The 21,547-nt window shown below is 47.1% G+C and overlaps 1 protein-coding gene across 1 annotated transcript; it reads left to right on the plus strand.

Annotated features, from left to right (window-relative positions):
* Window positions 1-6,006: 6,006 nt before the first annotated feature.
* On the plus strand, window positions 6,007-19,598 carry osgn1 (oxidative stress induced growth inhibitor 1). The gene is made up of 8 exons (XM_086200263.1): window positions 6,007-6,221; window positions 11,285-11,347; window positions 13,376-13,512; window positions 13,608-13,799; window positions 14,832-14,923; window positions 15,198-15,397; window positions 15,482-15,825; window positions 16,448-19,598. Exons 2-8 carry the CDS (start codon window positions 11,290-11,292, stop codon window positions 17,048-17,050), a joined length of 1,626 nt encoding a protein of 541 aa, XP_086056389.1. The 5' UTR covers window positions 6,007-6,221; window positions 11,285-11,289; the 3' UTR covers window positions 17,051-19,598.
* The last annotated feature ends 1,949 nt before the right edge of the window (window positions 19,599-21,547 follow it).

The raw sequence follows: 21,547 nt of genomic DNA on the forward strand, positions 1-21,547 counted from the left end.
TGGACCCATGGGTGGGGGGGGGGGGGGGGGGGCAGTAGGGCTGTAAGGGGCTTGCTAATGCTTTAAGTCCATGAGGGGTCCCCATAATTATAGTACCACCTGCCCTGAGTGTGTGTGTGTGTGTGTTATTGTATGTTTGACCTGCGGAGGTCTGCTTATTGACACGGGGTCACAGGGTCACAGGGTCAGTCATGTGATGGGAGTGTGTCTAGACATGTCCATGTGTGCTGAAAAGCTGTGTGTGTGTGTGTGTATGTGTGTGTGTGTGTGTGTGTGTGTGTGTGTGTGTTGTGTACCTCCAACTTTGTGAGGAACTGTTTTGATGGTTTATACGTGGAAACTGAGGACGTTCTGTCTGGTTCTCACAGCTGTGTCCAGTCATCACAGCGTGTGTGTGTGTGTGTGTATGTGTGTGTGTGTGTGTGTGTGTGTGTGTGGGGGGGGGGGCCTCAATGCATGGTGTTGTAGCAAAACAACACAAGGTGGTCTGGTTAAAAAAAAACCCTAGATTTTCTTGCATTGCATGATGACATCATCCATCATGAAGCTGTAAAGTTCAATCGAAACGATAAAAACATATGGTATATTTCACGTAGAGCCTTGGAGGTGTAGGTAATCTGTCGCTTGGCAACAGTGTTGATGCTGGGTTTGGTGCAAGCAAATGCCAGCAGGAGACGAGACAGAGGGGAAGCTGGCAGGTTACCAAGTGACGCACCATCAACTCTGTAGGCCAACAGATTTTCACCAGAGAAAATTCAAAGACCCGACATTTGCCCTGGTAATCTGCTTCGGTTAGTCACCGCAGGGTAGGGCGGCGGCGTCCACCTGCCTTTGTGCTTTCCACATTTCTGCAGTTGTTATGTAACATAAGCTAGGAAACTGCTTGGCTCTGTTGAGTGAGGCTTCTGTCACACTCATCATGTTGTCAGACACTAAAAGAATGAACCTCCACTGGAAAGAACGGCACACCGTACTGTGACACACGCGCTGGCCTGACCGCAGCCGCGCCGAGGTCTCTGATCCTCTCCGACTATTTTGTTCCTGTTAATCATTAAGACCCGAACACATGGAGCAGGTCTGGCAGCACTGGAGTCCTCCTGTAAGTGTTGGTCCGTCATGACCATGAAAGAAATACGCCGAACCCTTAAGGAAATACGCTTGCGAGACCCAGAGACCAGCTAATTAGCTTAGCACAATGAATGGTAGCGGATGGGAAGTGTTAGCATATCTCAGAAGTCATCAAATAACACACTGTGAAGAATGTTGCTCGGGAGGTTCGCGACACGGCCGTGCGACTGGAACTCCATGAGGTGAATAATCACCTCAAGTCATATTTATATTGATTTTTTTGTTTTTTAAAGAGGGGGAAAGGTTTCTTCTCACCAGCAGGTTGTAAGCAGTTTAATCTCCTTGTGAGAGAAAGAGAGAGAGAAAAAAAACCCAACAAAGACAATTCATTAATGATTACAGACAAACTATTTCAGGAAAAACACAAACTGGTCGTAAAAACGAGTTAACCTGCGAGACCCACAGAGGCAGAACGTAGCAGAGATTAGAGGTGAAGGACGACGACAGAAACGTGAAGAAAATGTTAAAGACGGGTTGAGTTATAAAACAGATGTTAAAGTTAATTTATAACTTTTTTTTTTCTCCTCCTCCTCCTCGCGTCTTTGCAATGCGAGCACCGATGACCCAGCAGGCCAAGGCCTCGTTCTTCTGTCCGTGACCTCGGCTCAGAACCCAAAAGCGCTGACCCGGTTTGTTTCCTCATTCCGACGGGTTCTGCTCGGGTGGCCAGAAGTGTGTCCTGCACTTTTGAGTTCGTCAAAGTTGCAAAATTCATTTTTCGAGGGGTGTGGAATTACACTGCCTAACAGGCCGCCGCTCTCCTTGATAACGCAGCTATCGCGCCTGTTGCTAAATGTTTCCTGGTGACTTCATGACTTCAGCCGTGCCTCTGAATTCATTGCTTCAGCTACTCAAAGTACACATCCCAGTGCAAAATTACACCATCAATGTGGTTTTCAGTTTAAATGTAAAAAAAAGAAAAAGAAAAAGACAATCATTCTAATATTGAGAGTATTAAGAAAACTGCAAAATAATCACATTGAGACTTTTTTTTCCCAAATCTTTCAGCCCTGAATGTGGAAAGTTCTGGCCTCCAGTTCCGTTACAGTGTAACATTCTCAGTTGTTCCAAAATTGGAAACTTGTGCTGAAGTCGTCTTCAGCAGCCATTGTGGGGCAGGAGCCGGCTGCTGCACCCTCCCTCCGGTCTTAAAAGGTGCGTGTAATTTTTTTGTTGCTGTTGATTTTTCATTAAAAATAAATAAATAAATGCATGCTTCCGAAATGGTCAAACAATCCCAGCATATCAGACTCAGAGGGATCATTTTTACATCACCACCAGCCAGTCCACCGCTCCATACAATGGCTGTTACGTAATCTGATTTATGTAATATTCTAATCCAATTGTAAACAAACCCGCCAATCCGTAAGAAGGCGCAAACCAGATTGAGACCGAGCTGCAGAACGCAGGGAGGAGAGCCACAGTGGGTGAGGGGTCAGGTCCCCCGTGCTCATGAATCTGTTGGTGGTAGCATAACGTTAGCAGAGACAGCACTGAATTTTTACATATATATATATATGTATACACACACACACATATATGTGCTTGTGTATAGTTTGGTTTGGTGCTGAAGTGATCCACCACAACAGTTACTGTTTGTTTTTTTTTCTCCAATAAAAGTATTTGTGGATTACTGAGTGTACAGCTGGATAAAGACGATGCGGATTACACCGGATTACGTTCTTGAGAGTTTGTAATCGGACGTTTTTGGACAGTTCTGCAGTCGCCCGTCTTGTTCACCGGCCTTTGAAGCCCATTCAGTTTCCCCCTGACATGCATGTGCGTTTGTGTGTTTCGCCGTCTCTGCTTTGTGGTTTGTTTTTCCACATCCTTGGTTACAAGTTCAACTTGTTCTCTATAAATAAACTGAACTTTATGATCATGAAAAAAAAAAAAAATTCTGCTTCTGAAAATTAGAAACAAACACTTTTTTTTGGTTGAGATTATTTGCGGTTCTATGATTAAAATCAAAAACTTTTCCAAAGTTATTTTCCAAAAGTATTGATAGAGAAAAACAAACTAAAGCGTTCACATCAAGTAGAATAAGTTCTCGAGTTCAGTTTTAAAGTGATTGTCAAAGTTGATTTGTTCATTAAATTACTGTACATCAGTTCCATGTCTGACATTCACTCTGTTCAAATTTCTCTTCAGTTCCAGGAAGAAAAAAAAAGAAAAGAGGAAGAGTTGGAATGTTTTGTGTACTTTTAACCCTTGGCGGGCTCTTTTGTCTGCCTGGGATCTTCTCATCCTTCGCTGTGATCTCTGCTGTTGAAAGCAGATCCCGGTGACGTCGGCGCTCGGACGCTCAAACACAAACAAAGGGCAGCTTGCTGAGTGAGATTAAAGTGCGACTCACGGGCCGGTGTTGGGTTTCCCAAAGGCATCTTTGGCCTGATGTCTTTCACGCTGAGAGCCATCACAGTGGTTTCTTTGTAACCTGAAACATTCTTTCAGGTTTATGTAACAACTCTGAATTCAGATGATCTATACCCTGTTTCCTCACATTCCCCAGAGAGAACGAGTGGGAAGTATTTCGCTTCATCTAGCCGGTTACAAGTCCTCCAGCTCACTCTTAGTTAGCAAGCAAGGTTTCTGTTGAATGGAAGACTAAAATTCAGAGAGCCGACTAAAGGGGAAACTGACCGCTCCTTAAACCGAGGCAGAGACAAATCTGACCTCCCTGTGCGTTCAGAAACACACGAGCCTGATATTCTGATTATACTCAGTTTAAAAGCCCACACTGAAAAAAAAAATCCCTCCTATAAAGACCTCATTGAGAATTAAAAGTCCAATCAAAAATAAATATCGCGTCATGTAGACAACGGAGCTGACTGTTCCCTGGCTGTCCACATGTCCTCCAACTAGAGTGTGGCGATGCGCGTTTGTCAAAATGGTGGCCTCGACGCTCAACCAGAAGCTTGTGTTTTACTCAGACTGAAAGAGACGTAAATATTATTGGATGTCTATACAGAAGCCACGTAATTCATAGGGAAGTCCCCCCCCCCCCCCCCAAAAAAAAAATTCCCCACAACCTCCACAAGAAGTTGGGACTGAATGCCTGGAAAACTCGTCGCAAGTGGATCCCCAGCACCGGATCTTTTTCTCTTATTCATGGACAAAGTAACCGGGGACGATCACACCCAAGCGTTGCTGAGTAGGCGTGTGATTAATCATGTGATTGAGAGAATCCTGTCCTCGGGTCATGTTGAAGCTACCGTTTGATTGCATTAGCTGACGTTGGTTTACATTAGCACACGTTAGCTTACGTTAGCTTACATTGTCTATATTTCTTCGCAACTTCGTAGTTTGGAAAGATGTTCTGTAGTATTAAAGGCAGAATAATTCCTAATAGGCCATTCTGATAACTTTATTTTCTGTTGTCTTGCTGAATATGTTAAAAAAAAAAAAACTTGAAACACCACATGAAAAATGTTGACGTCCCCATGAGTCTTAAGGGTTACGCCTCATTCAAAAGGAAAAGAAACCCAGCAAGTTTAGCCTGTAAAATACCTTTGAACTCCTGGAATTTGTTGCATAAAATAGCAGAATAAAAATGCTTTTTTTTGTCTTCGAGGAAAGAAAATGCCATTAGCTTTTCGAAAAAAATGCCATTAGCTTTTAGCATTTCTACACAGGCTTAAAGCTGGAGTGCATCATATTTTTTTTTACATAAGTAGCTTTACTTTTTTAGATGTTAAAAAAAGGTTTTTGATATTTATATCTTAATTTTTCACTTTAATGGCACCCAGTGCAACAAATGGAGATTTCAGATATGATTTATTTTCATAAAGATATGCAGAAAATACCAAAAAATATTCACAAATTACATACTGTCAGGAGCTGAAGGACTTGATTATCAACCTCTTTTACAATTGTTTCACCTGTACAGGTGCCTCTAATAACATCTCTGCATACTTCGCCTTTTCTGATACTTTTCCACTCATCGAGTTTTAAAGGCTTACCTTTTGAGGCGTCTGAGTATTTTGCCAAAGGCATCAACACAGGAGCAGAGCTAGATGCTATTTGTGTCCAGCTGATTTGAAAATTACATCTGGTGACACTGTGACTTTGCTTAAATGCTTTTCCAATTCTTACTCACAACTTTAAGGCAAAATACTGTATATGTTATTCTTGAAAAAAAAAAAAAGACATGTTCCTGGTTTTTGTTGTTGTTGTTGTTTTTGAGTCATAGTACGTCACTAGACGGAAAAAAATACACAATTTATTAAAATAAAGGAATAAATACCCTGATAAAGTAGTAATCTAATGACAGTAAATAACTAGATAAACATATATATAAAAAAAAGCATTCAAGCTGTGCTGCCCTGGATTTGAATTTGAAAGTGCATCATCATGTTTTCTACACCGAAGAGTCATAACTTCAAAGTAATTTAGATAAATAGAGTGGAGTTAAAAAAAAAAATTAATAGTACAAAATTGTCTTTAAAAACGTAGTGGAGTAAAAAGTACCACGTCTGCTCAGACCTAAAATACTCAAGTAAAAATAAAAAATAAAAAAACCTTTTAAATTACTTTTACCATTATTATTTTGCATTACTTAGGTACTTCACTTGAGTAAAACTACTTCCCCCAGTGGTGTTTTATCAATATAAAGGTGTGGAGTTTGGTAACAAACGCGATAAATTATGTCCCCCCCCCCCCCCCCCCCCCGCCGTCGCGTTTGGGGGGGGGACGACGACGACGACGACACATAATTTATCGCGTTTGTTACCAAACTCCACACCTCGCCTCACACGCGCCTCTCCCTCCTCCTCCTCCTCTTTTGGTGATCTACGCATGCGCACACCGAAGGTGGGCGGGGGGAGCCAGCCGCGAGGTGGCCTCTGATTGGCCGGCAAGCCGACAGCCCGTAACGGTATATAATCTGTGAATGTACGGCGCTGCGAGCTGCCACCGCACCTCGGGAGCACAACGTGTGCCGGAGGCCCCGCACACAAAGAGGAGGGCGAATGAATGACTGAGGAGGCGGAGGAGAAGGAGCCAGACCAGCGGAGGAAGACCGGCTCAGGGAAAAAGCTCCGCTGCCCGCGGTACTCGGAGACTCTCATCAGCCCTGGGGGGGAGGCACGTCGGTGAGTCGCCCTTCATCTGTGTCGAACGGCAGGTCCGACGCGAATAAAGCTGCGCATGCGTGGTGCTGGCTTGGAGTCAACTCGTTCTCCCGTTACGTAGCTTGATATCAGGGTAGCGGGGACGGGGAGTGCAAATGTGACTCACTCAGTCCACCGGCGGCCGGGGGGAGGCTGCAGCACACCCACTGACCGGTTACATGAACGGTCACACGCCGGGAGCCCCCCCCCCCCCGGGTTTTATAATAAAACTATTGCATTTAATGAAATGAAGCTTTAAACTGAATGATTAATTTAACCTTACATTACATTAAAAAGTTAAATAATTGTACATTATTTATATATATATTTTTAAAGGCGAGTAGACAGTAGCCGTGATGATAAACACAAACAAACAAACCTACTGTTGAGGGGGGGGGGGCTTACTATTTGGAATAATACACAAAGTGTAAATAGTTGTGGTTGATATTGAAAATGTAATTATGAGTTCCATCATTCAGAGTTATGGGAAAGCCTGGAATGGTGGTCGGGGAATGTGGGAATTCCAAGCTTGGGAGTAATAAACCCAGTTAAACAGGAGCTGGTAAGTTTTGTCGCTGGTTTCCGTGTTTATTTTTGTGGGAACCTGAGGTTTCAGAGGATGTTAGCTCATGAAAACTTTGCTCAATGGTGTAGAAAAAAAGCCATGGGAAAGTCAGAGGGATTTTTTTCCCCCATTCTTCTGACATTGGTCACATTTTGATTTAATTTTTTTGACAAAAAAAAAGAGAGAGAGAGAGCTGACGATGCTGCTGCTCTGGGGATGTTGCAGCCGTGTTTCCCCCTCCAGCTCCTCCCTCCTGAGTCCTGAGGCTCTGAGTGAGCTGCACATCCACCCGTGCTGCACCCACGTCTCAGACTCATTTGCATCCCTTTGCATGTGGAAAGGTGGAACTCAGCTGCAATGCAGCAGCAGCAGCAGAGCGTTCTTCGTATCAGCCGTCAGCACCAACACTTTGACACGCTAAAACAAGCCGGTATCCACCTGCAGCCTCTTTGCGGTTTATGGCTAATCGTGAGTGATTAAACTCTTTGACATCGTACTTGCAGAACGGAGCGACTAAACATCCTGAATCTTGAATTCACTCGTTTACGCGGCAGCTGTTTATTCTTCCCTAGGACATGCGGAGCAGCTGATGATGTCTGTGGGGAGTAGCGGTGGCGTGAACAGTGGGGGAGCACTGATGCCCTGATTAGGATTTTCTTAGGAGAAAACGGCGTGCAGCTCAGACGGAACTGGTGTAGCAGGTTCCACACAAACCCCCCTCTCCTGGGGTTACGAGTGGTGGGCGGCTCCGGTCCGTTTTTATGGGCTGTAAATACTTCAGAAGTGGCTGAAGTAAGAAGCAGGAGCCCATTCAAATTAGGGGGCGGGTCTGTTGAGTTTGGAAGACTAAAGTTATTTCCTCACGCCGGGTTGGTCTGAGGAGGAGACACGGCTCTCCCACTGCCCTTTCTGGGTTGCTAATAAGGAAACTGCTTGAGTCCTGGACGATGTCCCCCTCCAGCAGCTGCTCAGCGCGCAGATAATTAAAATCTCATTAGCATTAGCATTATCAGGCCGACCCAGACAGCAGGCGACCAATCAGCTGTGGGATGATCTCGGGAGAACGTCGGCATGGCGCCATATGGAGCGTTGAGACGCGGGCTCGCCGCGGTGCTGCCTGAGGTCAGAGATGACAAACGGATGCGGTGGAAACTCAGGGGAAGCCTGCTGATTGACGGGTCGTCCCGGTCATTCACTCGTCTCATCACAAGTTTTTAAAATTACCCGCGCAAGTAGAAGGTTGGTGCCGTTTGTTCACCAACTCCTGCAGCTTCACCGCCGACTCACACCAACAGAGCACTGAAATACGAAGCGACGCCGGTTAATTCAGCCGAAAACTTTTAAGTGGAAAAACAGGATTGGCAACTCCCCTCAGAAAAATTCAAACAGCAGAACTTGCAGGATTCAAGAATTTGAGCCAAAGAGAGAGAGGGAGTTTACGCAATTCCGTTATCAAGGACGGAGTCGATGGTGAGGAACCCACGATGTGCCTTTGATTGTTAACCTGAGAGTTAACGACAGTTGTGGGGGGGGGGGGGGGTGAAGTAAATACGGGAAGAAATTCAACGCAGTCAAACGGAAACTTGACTAATATCCTGTTTTGGTGGTTTGGTTTTCATGAACTTGTTTTACGTGTTTCATTAAGTTCACAAGATATTTCTTTTTTGGAAACGTGCTTATTTAATTCTTAAGATGTTTTCACTTTGGTTTTGACCGTGTGAAGTATTTAATATCCAGTCATAAAAAGTTGATGCTAACACCTCAGCCTGTTAACAGAAGGGAGACTGAACTCCATCCATCCATCCATTTTCTAGTGCTTATTCCTGTTAAGGGTGGTGGGGGTGGAGCCTGTCCTAGCAGCCCTCAGGTGAGAGGCGGGGTTCACCCTGGACAGGTCACCAGTCCATGGCAGGGCCAACACATAGAGACAGACAACCATTGGCTCTCCCAGCCACGCCTACGGTCAATTTAGAGTCTGGATTAACCTGGTCCCCTCTTGATGTCTTTGGACTGTGGAGGAAGCTGGAGTACCAGAGAGAACCCAGCAGGAACAGGGAGAACATGGAGACTCACCCAGAAAGACCCCGTGCTCCAGCCAGGGCTCCACCCACAACCTTGCTGGGGGCCACAGTGAGGACCACTGCTCCCCCGTGCCGCCCCAGATGAACGCCATGTTTCCAAACAGTGATTCCGACTTTTTACTGTAATGTAGCAGCTCTGGTCCAACCGTCTATGCGTCTGATACACGAGATGTTCTGATCTTTGCGACAAAAGGAGTGCGTTTTCTTGTTTTGTTCTTGAATCTGGCCCGATCTCTCCGTGCAACAAAAACCCGTTTCCCATGGTCAGATGACCGCTTTCATGCCCGGGGAGGTTTGATGGAACATTCGAGCCCCGGCTGCTGTTCTGGATTTGGCAGTGGCGTTCAGACAGGCTCTCGAGTTGCTCCCGAGTTTCCAAGAAGTTCGGAACGAAAGAAGGACACGAACCAAGGTCAGGAGGAATGATGTGACCACTGCAGGTGCAGTTACGTTACCGTTACCAGTGTCTTGGGTTCTGCCACCACCTGTTTGCTTTGTAATAAAGGGCTAAATTGCGACGTGTTTCACTAGAATAAAGCTATGAGACAGAGAGCCTCCCTGACAGTAAGTCGCATTCCGGTGTCGGGGATGGTTACCTCCTCTTGGCAGCTGCACTGCCCCCCCCCCCCCCCAAAAAAAAACAAAAGAGAGAAAGCCAATTATGATTTCAAGTTCCAGGAAGAAATCTGGGTCATTTGCGCTGCGTGTAGTCGTGTGTGTGTGTGTGTGTGTGTGTGTGTATACATCTGTGCTCCAGCAGAACCTTTAGCTATGTAACATGCCGGGCCGGCCCCTTGGCTCACCACCAAATTCTACACAACTGTTGCATAACCGTCTTCATCAGGGTCTCTTTTTCCCCTCTGGCTCATTTTTGTCCTTTTTTTCTGTGTTTTTTTTCCCCGCTGGTGTTTCTCCTGGTATCAGCCCCGCTGTCTCTTGACTTTCCGTTTCACTTATTCCCCCTCCTGTCTCCTGTGCGTCCTCTCCTCAACTCTCTCTCTCTCCCCCTCTCTCTGTCTGTCTGTGTAAGCATGACTCAGCAGATAGTTGGAAGCATAGGACACTGGCTGTTGCGCGTCACTGCCCCCCCCCCCACCCCCACCCCCACCCCGCCCATCCCTACTTCTACGAATGACACCACAATGGTCTCACTGTATCTGCAGGTAGACAGTAAATTCTTCCTACGTTTCCCAGCATTCAGCTGGATTCAGTCAGGAGGAGTGTAGACGGAGAAACTCTCAATGTGGTGGGGAAATAAAATCCTCTCTGCGTTTTTCATCTGCAGGTTTAATTGCTTCCAGTCAGGCTGGCTGTTACAGCACGATAGGTACAATATAGTTCACTTTTATGGCACCAGTCGCAATATCCTTAAACAGTTGTCGTTGCAAAATGTAGCCTCCGGTCAGGTTTGTCTCGTTTAAGGGCTCATTTAAAGGTGCTGTATGTAAGTCCTGATGTTTTGGATCTTGCATTGACTGAGGCTGTCTACCAGCTTCTGGTCTCTTGTCACCGAACATGAAGGGTCCGTTAGCTTTGGCGTGCTGGATGAGACGAAGCTGTTTGAACATGTCACTGCGGCCAAATCACATTTTCCCAACCTTTTTCTGACATTTGTTAATAAATCAGCGGGGGGGGGGCTCATTTATATTTGATGATAAAAATACTTCTTAGCAGCATCGCTAATTTGCTACGTGTTTTGAATGTGTTTTTCAGTGTCAGACGCTAACAGCAGGAGTCAGCCGGTGTTTGTTTGTGTCGGTAATCACAGCGACTCGCAGAGGCTCGTAGAGGCCAGCGCATTTTAAATTTTTTTTTTTTTTAAGGTTCGAAATGTTAAATTTGCCTTACCTTATGTATGTTGTTGTGTTGTTGTTGTGTAACCAACTGTACCGCTCCCTGCTCCCTTAATTGCCTCTCCCCATGGGGATAAATAAAGTTTTCTGAATCTGAATAAATGAAAAAAATTGTTTAAATGCTTCCTCCTGTGTTAAAGCACTTAAGAGTTCCTGTGTTTACTTTGGAAAGTAAATCATCCAAACCGTTTAGACTTGGTTACCTGTCCCTGCGGGCGCTCTCGTTGCGCGCCAGTTTTAGAGTGTTTGTTTGTGTGTGTGAGAGAGGGAGTGTGTGTGAGAGAGGGAGTGTGTGTGAGAGTGTGTGTGCCTGGACCTTCCTTATCTGAGATCATGTTGCTATGTTAAACTGTGAGGTCAGTCAGAGGAAGTGTGTGTGTATTGTATGTCAGATGTTAGTGGAAATATACTGAGTGAACACTGGCTGGTGGCAGAAGTTGGTAATTATTAACTAAGCCACCCTCGCTCAGTCTGAGATAGCGAGCGATTCTATCAGCGATGGCGACCGTAACTATGATTCTAACGCAACTGTTTTTCTCTCCTCAGCCAAAATGGCGCTTCACGATAAAGAAATCGTCCCCGGAGAGATTCTGCCTGTGGTGATAATCGGTAAGATCCAGTTGCCTCAGCGAGGACGGTCCTTTATTGACACGGCGTGCTTCCGGCGCTCCTTCTCTAACCGTGACAACCAATGGCAGGAGCAAGACAAGTAGATAAACGGAAGTCAGTTCTGAGAGGTGAAGATAAGCGGCGCTGCAGCATTTTAACAGCAGCTGTAGGTTTCTTCTGACTTTTTTTTTTTTAGGGGAAATGGAAAAACGGCTAATGATAAAAGCACAAATTAGCATTAGAAAAAATTATAACCGGGCAACATTTCCAAGGAAGGAAAAGAAAGGATGTTTTAATAGGGTTTGAAATGACTCCAGCTTTGGCTTGGGGGGTTGTCACAGCGGCAGTTTGAACTGTTTTCACTGTTTATTTAAGAATAAAGAGACAGGTGGCGCTCAAGAGTCCTCCGACATTCCACTTCAGCGTTCTGTAGTCTGAGCTGACTCTGCTCACTCCTTGTGGTTTGCTGCTTTCAGGTACTACTGTCTGCTCAGAATTCCCAGGGCTGAACATGAAAGAACATTTACTGAAGACGCACTGCTGGTCAGCGAGGGTCACGCTAGCCGTGCTAGCTTAGTGCAGCACTCTGGCAATTCTCATATCACTAGATTGGAATGAGGCAGCGTCCTGATGCTACGCAGTGCTGCCTCACTCACGCGGCTGACGCTGGCACAACCAGGACTTTTTGTTTTGATGCCTCGCATCAGATTAACAGATTAACTCTTGTTGCGCAGCAGCATGCAATAAATATTCACGTCTCAGTGGTGCATGAGATGGAGTTGGACAGTTTGGAGGATTGATTCCATCTGTGTGGATTAATAGTCCCCACACACACACACACACACACACCCTGCAAGTCTGAACTATTGCACTGCTAGTATGCCTTGCTGAGTTGTTTAAAGTAAACACAGGCTGACAGTTCTGCAGTTGAGCTGGCAGCAGAAGCTGCAGGGGCAGTTCTGGTGGCTGAACCGCATTTGTGTAGAAGCGTCTGGCAGAGCGGTATGGCATCATCGCGCCAAGCCAAGATTTTGCTGACATATCATGTCACGATGACGGGCAGGCTGGTGAAAACAACTTAACTTCTGTGTAATCAAACAAAAGTTTCTCAAGAGCAGGTTTTGTAAGACGTGAACTCTGCTGTGCCGCTTCAAGCGGTTTGTGTGGTGACTGGGAGTTGGTTTGGATGGCTGACGGTGTGTTGTTGCGCAACGAGGTAAGAGAAAGGAAGAACCAAAAAAATGAATGCCACGAGATAAAACTCGACAAGCCGTCACCCGGTCACGTGTAGGAATTATTGACTGCAGCAGCCGCCGCTGATGTCATGCATCGCATGGTTTCTGGGTTGTTTCGACTGTCGCTGCCCGTATCATAGCACAGCAGAGCGGCGTAGGTGCCGTTACGCCAATAACGACTACAGCACCGAGTGTTGGACGTCGTGTTGCGCGCTTTAGAAAAATACATGTCAACATCCACTGTGTTACGGCTTAATGATGCTCTTCATCACGAGTGTTTGTTTACGGTCCCTCTGACTTTTTACACGGCAATAAATCTGTGGGGAGACTATTGTAACCACAGAAGAAGAGTTGAAGCGCGTGAGGATCAGTTATTCGCGGTGAGCCTGCGATACACGCGTCCACATTTGCATCGTTGTGTGTGCTGAGTCATGGGCTCGGTGCACGAGTTCGTATGAACCCTTCCAACGTGCAGACTCGGTCCCTGGTTATTCGTTGACCCAGACTGTTGGTAGTTTTACTGTCCTGTTTTAGAATTATTTCACCTCCTGCTGGATTTGGCGTTCCAAGCAGGTGGTGGCGTGGTTGTCGCGCGTGTTCTTGCTGCGTTTACTCAGTCCAGAATTAAAGCAGCCGGTAAAAGGAGGCCTTCCTTGACAAACAGACGCAAGAACACGTCCAGCAGTGCGGTTGGCAAACAGTTGCACCTCTGGGCTGCACCAAGGTCACGTGTGCGCCCGCCTCCGCCAGCTTTCCGGAAACTCAACACTCTCGTTCTCCTTGTGTTTCCCAGGCAACGGCCCGTCAGGGATCTGTCTGTCCTACCTGTTGTCGGGTTACACTCCCTACGTGTCACGCGAGGCGTCACACCCCAACCCTTTGCTGCATGGCAAGCTGGTGGAGCAGCCTCACCTCTCGCTGCTGGAGCAGGTAACGCACGGGATTCCAATAATTGAAGGGCTTTTGATTTGAAAGGTTGGAGTTTTATTCGTCCACCGCGCTTCATGGAGCTTCCTGTCCTCCAGGATCTGGAGTACCTGTGTGAGGGGTTAGAGGGACGCTCGTCGAATCCTGTGGCCGTGCTCTTTGATTCGCTGCTGCTCCCTGACAGCGACTTTGGATTGGACTACACCTCGCCATTGGCGTGGAGATATGAGCCAGAGCGTGCCATCCCACACCTGGTGCTGGGGAAAGGGCCCCCTGGGGGAGCCTGGCATGTACGTAGCTGGGGTTGATAATCACCTACACGTTACTGATCATTGTTTCTTAGTGTGTTTAGTGAAGATGCAGTGGTGGTGCACAGCACATTCACAAGCTCCAGCCCCCCGTCAGCAGATCAAAACAGAATAAAAGCAAATGGACACAATGAATTCAAGCAATTAACATGCAAATAATACATAAAATAGAGTCAAAATATCATTAAATAAAATCATGTCTAATGATAAAGAGGGTGTGACGCTGTGATATGGCCGCACCAAGCACAGACACACATAGAATGGTTTTGACTCTTTCAAAGTTTCATTGTTGTCATTAGCAGCCCTTTCAGGCACAGATAACGTTAGCTGCCCTCGATGGGCTTCCGGGAGCTGGCTAATCAGAAGGAAGTGCATTTTTATGGAGGGCGGACGGGAGGTGAATGAAACTTGTTTCACATAGAGGAGGAAGTGATGCGATCAGTAATCCCGCAATAAAACCGTAGAGTTTTGAGAAAATTAGTGGAAGTGCACAGTTCCTGTCCTCAAGTAGTAGTAGAAACACCCAGATGGTCAAGGTAAAAGTATCCCTTCAGTATTCTGCTTCAAGTAAAATTAGAATAATAGATAATGAGTTGATTTAAATATCAAAATTAAAATTCTGGGTGTTTCTTGTGTGCCGGAGCGTTCAATCCTCCAACAACTGGTTGTTGTTTTTTTTTTACATTTGACTCAGTACTTGCCTAAGAATCCAAGAATTGCATCGTTGGACATTTGTACTTTATTTAATCAATATTACGCAAAGCCACTCCTTGCGGGATGGGTATCAGTGGCAGCAACGGGGGTCAGTCTGACGTCTGTCTAGCATTTTTGCTTCTATTTAAACAAATTTACTGAGCAGACGTTGTGAAAATGAGTGTAAACATGCTTAGTTTTCCCATCCCGTGTGCTCATTACCTCGCATGACGAAGTAAAAATGTCACGGACGGCGCCGAGCTGTGAAACGCCTCCAGGTCGTTGCAGATGCTAACGCTCGGGATCTTGTGCCGTTTCCAGGCTATGGAGGGCTCCATGCTAACGCTGAGCTTAGCCAACTGGATGGAGCTTCCTGGACTCAAACTCAAGGACTGGATGAGGGAAAAACGCAGGTCAGTTTGTGAGGAAAGCACCACAGTGAACGTGGACCCGCACGCCTGCTGTTTGTGCAGGTTACACATACAGTAGCCAAGGACCTGGAGTATTGAAACAAGACCAGTTTTCTTTGATGGGAGGTTATTAGCATGTACTGTAAAAGTCAAATAGAAATATTGCTGTTGGACTCCACTCCTAGATAGCGACTTCTCCTTCAAGGTGAAATGTCACACGCTTGTTTGTCAGTTAATAATTTGCCTCATGACGACACTCATGTGTCATTCATTCCAGAAATGTTCGAAACGACCGCGCCACACCGGCAGAAATAGCCTCCTACTACCAGCACTACGTTTCCCAGATGTCCCTGGAGCAGAGTTTTGCTTGTGGCACTACCGTCACCTCAGTAACCAGGCAGCCTGGCAACCAGGAGGGGTCGCCTCCCTGTTGGAGAGTGAATGGTCAGCAGCGGCGAGAGGGGGATGAACTAGGAGGTAGAGTGAATGGAAACACTCCCCACTCATGATGGAGTGTGTTGTCAAAGTACCACAGGCTTCACCTGTCCCTCCTCCTGCTAGATGGCTCGTCGGTGTCCGAGGAGGTGCCTTTCTCCCTCTTGGCCCACAATGTGGTGCTGGCAACTGGGACCCACGACATCCCGGCCCGGCTCGGGGCGGAGGGCGAGTCCCTGCCCTTCGTCTGCCACTCCTTCTGGGAGCTGGAGGCCGCCATCTCTTGTGGAGAGCTCGACCAGTCTTCGGACCCCGTGCTGGTCGTAGGGGCGGGTCTTACAGCCGCTGACGCCGTCTTGGCCGCCCACCATCTCAACACGCCCGTCTACCATGTTTTCCGACGTTCTGTCACCGACCCGGGCCTCATCTTTAACCAGCTGCCCAAAATGCTCTACCCAGAGTACCACAAGGTGAGGAGTGCTGGATAGCCGAGGACATGGATGTTTGCAGTATTTAACAGAGAGTGAGAGTAATAATCGGTATGAATTTATAATCTTACTAATATCTAAACTCTTGAAAGACAAGACAAGTAAAGTTTTATCATGGTGGTCGCCACCACTTCATCGAAGAATCACCTCGGACTCCTTAGATCTCAGGACACACGTAGCCCGGTTCTGCTCGCTTACTTTGACCTCCTGGTGGAACACAGGCCATCGATGTGCAGGTTCCCGTTCTCCGCTGAGGGAAACGTTAGCATACGCTCCAAATCCACACACTCACCATTGCTCCAAGAATCCTTCGGACCCTGTGGGGAGAAAGCGCACAAAGCCAGCATCGTGAACTCGTTCCTAAACCAAAAAGGTCTCTTTATACCTGTAAATACAGACTTAAATCATGTAGCTGAGACTTGGCGGAGCTTTTGAATGCGCCAAGTCAACTGAAGGGGAAATGATCAACATGCAAGCGAAGACCAAGTATGTGAGGAGCAGTGAGGCTAACTAGCTGGAGGGCTAACTCAGGATTTATGAGGGCTTTCAGGTTTTAAGGTTTTAGTTTCATCTAACCTGAAGTCTCCTTCCCGTCGGCCTCCAGGTTCACCAGATGATGACTCAGCAGCAGCACCGGCCGGTTCCAACTCCACCAGACCGTGCTCAGAACCTGCATCACCACTTCACCCCTTCCTCTCCTCCTTTCCTCCCTCCATCTTCATCCTCTTCCTCTTACCCCGGTTACCTCAGCTTCCCTCGCCACCGAGTTGTTGCATTCCGACCTGACCGGAAGTGTGTCCTGCAGTCAGACTCTGGCCAACACACAGTGGTCCAGGTTTCCAAGGCGCTGGTTCTGATCGGGGCTCACCCAAACCTTTCCTTTCTGGATGACAACGGGCGTCTACTTGGCATCAACCCCAAGGAGCCAATCACCTGCCGGAGGAACCCCATTGAAGTGGACCCGTTTACGAACAAGGTGGTGGCTGCAGACGGGCCGGGCATGTACGCCATGGGTCCGCTAGTGGGGGAGAACTTTGTGAGGTTCCTGAAAGGAGGAGCGCTTGCTATCGCTAGTGACCTCGCCAAGAGACAGAGAGAGGGAGGAGGCGGCGAGGAGGGGGACCTGACCGCAGACAGGTTGATGGACAAATGGGTGGACAGACGAGCTACAACAACAGAAGCAGATGTTTGTGTTCTGAGTTCGTAGCACGTTTGCTGGGACGGGACGTGGACTAAAGCCAGCTGACCTGTCGAGACGTGACGGCACCTGAGCTCAGCTTTGACCGTTTGACACTGAAACCGCTGAAAAAATCCCAGAAATCACAGGGACGTTGAACGCACCACTCACGTTTCTCTGGGTGTGAAACAAGTTGGTTCAACTGACGTTCCTGTCAAGCAAAGACGACTTCAGAAATCCCCTCAGGTTCCTTCAGGAGGAAAGTACAAGATGGAGAAACACCAGAGCTAAAACATACAGAAGCTTTGAAAGGGAGATGTATGGAACATCTGTTTGCTCCCCTCACATTTCTAGAAATGTTGAGTTCATTTCCCTTCAGGTTTGTTCTGAACTCCTCTGTGACTTTGGGAATCACAGTCAGTCACCACATGGACCTGTTTGACAACAGACTCATCAATGTTCTAGAACACTCCGAACATAGACGATGTTTGTTGAACGCCTGCAGGAGCTGAATGAGGGAGCGTCCTTTTAGAAGGACAGAGTTCCATCGCTGCATGTTTCACCCGTGTGTGCACATGCATTCATGTGCGTATACACACATGTTCCGACATGTCGGTGAGGAGCTCCTGTGCTGCAGACTCACCCTCGACGCCATGTTATAGATTCCCACGAAATGCGCTGTGCATTTTTCTTTGAAACGGCGTCGTGGAAAACTGACGGCTTCCATTATGTACTTCCAAGTGCAGCCCAGTCACATGGCTTTGGCAGAAATGCAGGGGGGGGGGGTGTTTGGAGAAGGTGGAGAGAAAGAGGGGGAGACAGAAAAAGGAGAGGAACTCTAGAAAGTTGATTGTCATAGTGAAGATTCTGGTTGTCACACAAGTAGAAAGTCGTGTGCCAGTAGCACCACATTCTTGCTGTTCCTGATAACCAAATTAATTTGGTACCAAACCTGTGGCCTCAGGGGGCCAATCAAAGTGCTTGAAATGCGGTAGCACTAAAAGGCCACCAGAGGGCAACAAGGCACCGTTACAGAGGCTCTGCTCCTCTGCTCTGTGTTCCTCTGAGCCCTCCTCAGCCACCAGCGCCAGCAAGTTTTCACAACTTTTGTTGCGGACCTGGAACTGCAGTACCGAGCTCTACATGCTGAACAGTTACTTCAACTAATCTGCATCATATCTGACCAAAACAGAACCTGATGATGTGCAACACAGATGAAATGTTTCTGTGGTTATAAACCCATCTGGCGGCGGCGCCGCCGCACTCGTGATTCCACAACATGCACCGACAGCCCAGTTCCATATTTTTCTACGCACTTTTAAATGTTCTCTGGGGCTGCGGATGTTCTCGCCTCTGTCTTGATGTTTTAAGTCACGCAGGTGTCGACTCGTGTCGGGATCTTTGTGAATCGTCAAGAACAACCAAAGAAAAGCAATAACAGCGGATCGGATGGCAGCACTTCTGCTGCGTTTGTCACATGGCAGTCATAACGCTACTCAGTGGAAATCTGCGACTTCACAACTCACCTAAACTTATTTTCTTTGGAGTTAATTATCAGTATATTAATGAATACTATTCAAGTACTTAACTGTCCATATACTTATTGTAAATATTAAATAGTGTTGTACGGTGAGTCAAATATATATATTTGCTTTTTAATATCATACAGGAAACAATTTTATTTTTTGTGCTGCCAGTTTTTGCATGCGAGGCTAATTTGCTGCTAGAATTGAGGTCAAACATGCAAAATGCTGGAAATGTTTTTAGTTTTCTGGAGCAGCAAACGAAGCCTTCAGCGCCGAAGCTCCTCCGCCTGAAATCCCCTCCGCCCGCTGGCGGTGTTCGACGGACGCCTGACTTCTCGTGAAGGAGGTCGGCTGAAGAGGCCCAGGCGCGATGCAGCCTACTGTGTTCTACTGGATTAGTACAGCGACAAGGTGAAACGTTGAAGTTTCACTTGTTGTTGTTTTTTTTTAAAAAAAGCTTGTTTAATTCCAGCAACAGCTGGATGAGGTTGATTAGGAAGTATTTGCAGTGTTGGACCGACGCCCACCAACAGCACTCCCACATTAACTTGATTCAGGTTGTAAAATTCAACAAAAATAATCAACATGAGGTCCAACGAGAACCACGAACGGAAGCTGGAGCCCAGATTCTTGCCGATTTCAAAACAACTAAAACTATCAGTCCTAGTCATCAGAGGAGCTCGTTAGAGGAAATTAGTCCAAAACAAATTCTACCTTTGGGAAGCTCTCGAGTCTTCGTGTCAGGATTGAACCGTGAACTGAGGCCTTCGCTGGGTCTTGAAGCCTTCTCTGATTAGACTTGATGACACTTCGTGGCTAATGATCATCAGCTGTGATTGATCCACAGGAGCCAACAGTGCCTTAACACACACACACACACACACACACACACACACACTAGCAAGCTCATGCCTCTCTTATTCGGCAGCAGTACTCGTGACCGGTGCGTCCGTGTTGTTGTCCTGCTTGAATCAGAGTGGTTTCTTTGTATATCAAGGTTTTTCCATCTGTATTAACTATCAAATCAATGTTTTTCACACTCATTTCCAATAAAAGACATTTTTCATCAATCCTGTCCCTCTGGACCGTGTATTTATATTCTGATGTAGACGTTGTGTGTGTGTGTGTGTGTGTGTGTGTAGAGCTGCGATCAGCTGAGCCACAGGCCAGCTGGTCCTGAGCTGGTCCTGGTCCAGGGGGGGACGAGGCCGTTGTCGCCTCCGGTCCCTGTTCAACTACCTAGAAGAAACGCTTCTGCACTGCTGCTGCGAGCTGCTGACACCGAACAGAGAACACATCCAGACGGCATGGACCACGTCACGCCGTCCTTCCCTGAGCTCGCACTCCTATAAAGTCTGCAAATGGCAGAGTTTTATACTCCCGACATCCACGCTGGCAACTCGGACTTCTGCTTCTGCTCTTTTACATCAACTGAAAGAAGTAACTGCCACTTCAGCTGAACACATTCTCATTTCATCCCTCCATTTTCATGCGCTTATCCTGTTAAGGGTGGTGGGGGTGGAGCCTATCCCAGCAGCCTTCCCCCTGGACAGGTCACCAGTCCATGGCAGGGCCAACACATAGAGACAGACAACCATTGGCTCTCCCAGCCACACCTACGGTCAATTTAGAGTCTGGATTAACCTGGTCCCTCTTGATGTCTTTGGACTGTGGAGGAAGCTGGAGTACCAGAGAGAACCCAGCAGGAACAGGGAGAACATGCAGACTCACACAGAAAGACCCCGTGCTGCAGCCGGGGCTCAAACCCAGAACCTCCTTGCTGTGAGGCGACGGTGCTGACCACTGCTCCACCGTGCCGCCCCTCATTTCAACCATTCATCCAAAAATTGCAAAAGAAACGAAACGAGGGGTGAACACACAGTTTTAGGTCTGTGGAAAGTTCCTCAAAGGATCTAAATGAAGCTGAGGGAGATACCGGTGCAGTAGGAGCCTCTGGCCAGCAGGTGTCCCTGTAGCACAGGCAGTGATGCTCACTCCTTCACTTCTCTCAGGCTGCACTGAGGGAGAGTCACTTTCTCGTCACCTTGGCTAAGCAGCCCTTGTTTCTGTTGTTGTTAAATTCCAGCTATGTATCGAATGAAATCAAACGCAAAATGAAGCAAAAATAAACGAGTCTCACTCTCGTTATTCAGAAGAAGGGTAGCAAGGGCATGAAAAGGCCTTTTTAAAATCATTTTAAAATCTTTTCTGGATGTCTGGAAATCGTCTTTCTAGGTTTGAACTTCTACAGGTTTTCTGTCGTTTCTCTTGTTTTCTTTCTCTCGCTTTCCTTGAAGTCGAAAAAAAAAGACTACAAAACACTCCTTTCAGTTCTTACTTGGGTCGTTTATGTTTGTCTTATTGTTGGGGCGACCCACACAGAGCTGGTCCCAGTTTGGCCACGTGAATGTGGACCAGGACACCAACGACGGCCCAGTTCAGTTCAGCTGGTGTTCGTGGTGGCTGCAGCACTAAATGGAACGGAGCCATGATTGGTTCCATTATGTCCACCCGCCTGCAGCCGGCTGACGTCCTGCCGGCGGCCGCTGAAAGGGACTGTGACAACATTTTATCATATTAATCTGCATGGACACTGATGCATCGGTTTCCATGGAAACCAGACTGATGTTTGGCAGGCGGGTGGTCGTCCCATGATTCAGCACGCACACACTCACACAACCATGGCATGCCGGTTGCCGTGGTAACCGGACTGGTAGGAAGGCTGCTGTTGCTGTGACTCAGCTTGTTGCCGGGTGAGTCAGCAAAATATACAATCACACACACACACACACACACACACACACACAGCAGTGAAGACATTGCTGTGTTTACTCTCTGCTGGTTGCTACATAATTAAATAAAAGCTGTGAAGGAGGGCCTTAATGAAGTGGAATGGATTGTTTTAGAGTTTATTATCATCATCATGGCGGCGTCATGTGACAGCGGTTGATGCTTTTCATGGAAACACAACCACTTCCTGCGTCGTTACTTCTTCAGGGGC

The sequence above is a fragment of the Aulostomus chinensis genome, chromosome 3 (genome assembly GCF_037954235.1).
Source record: "Aulostomus chinensis isolate RoL2024-O1b breed Wild chromosome 3, RoL_Achi_v1.0, whole genome shotgun sequence".
Classification (NCBI taxonomy): Eukaryota; Metazoa; Chordata; class Actinopteri; order Syngnathiformes; family Aulostomidae; genus Aulostomus; species Aulostomus chinensis.

Excerpts from the sequence above, each read along its gene's own strand:
- osgn1 (XM_086200263.1), top strand. The coding sequence starts at position 11,290 with ATGGCGCTTCACGATAAAGAAATCGTCCCCGGAGAGATTCTGCCTGTG. Across the intron at positions 11,348-13,375 it reads TCTGCCTGTGGTGATAATCG|GCAACGGCCCGTCAGGGATC; the intron begins GTAAGATCCAGT and ends TGTGTTTCCCAG. Across the intron at positions 13,513-13,607 it reads ACCTCTCGCTGCTGGAGCAG|GATCTGGAGTACCTGTGTGA; the intron begins GTAACGCACGGG and ends CCTGTCCTCCAG.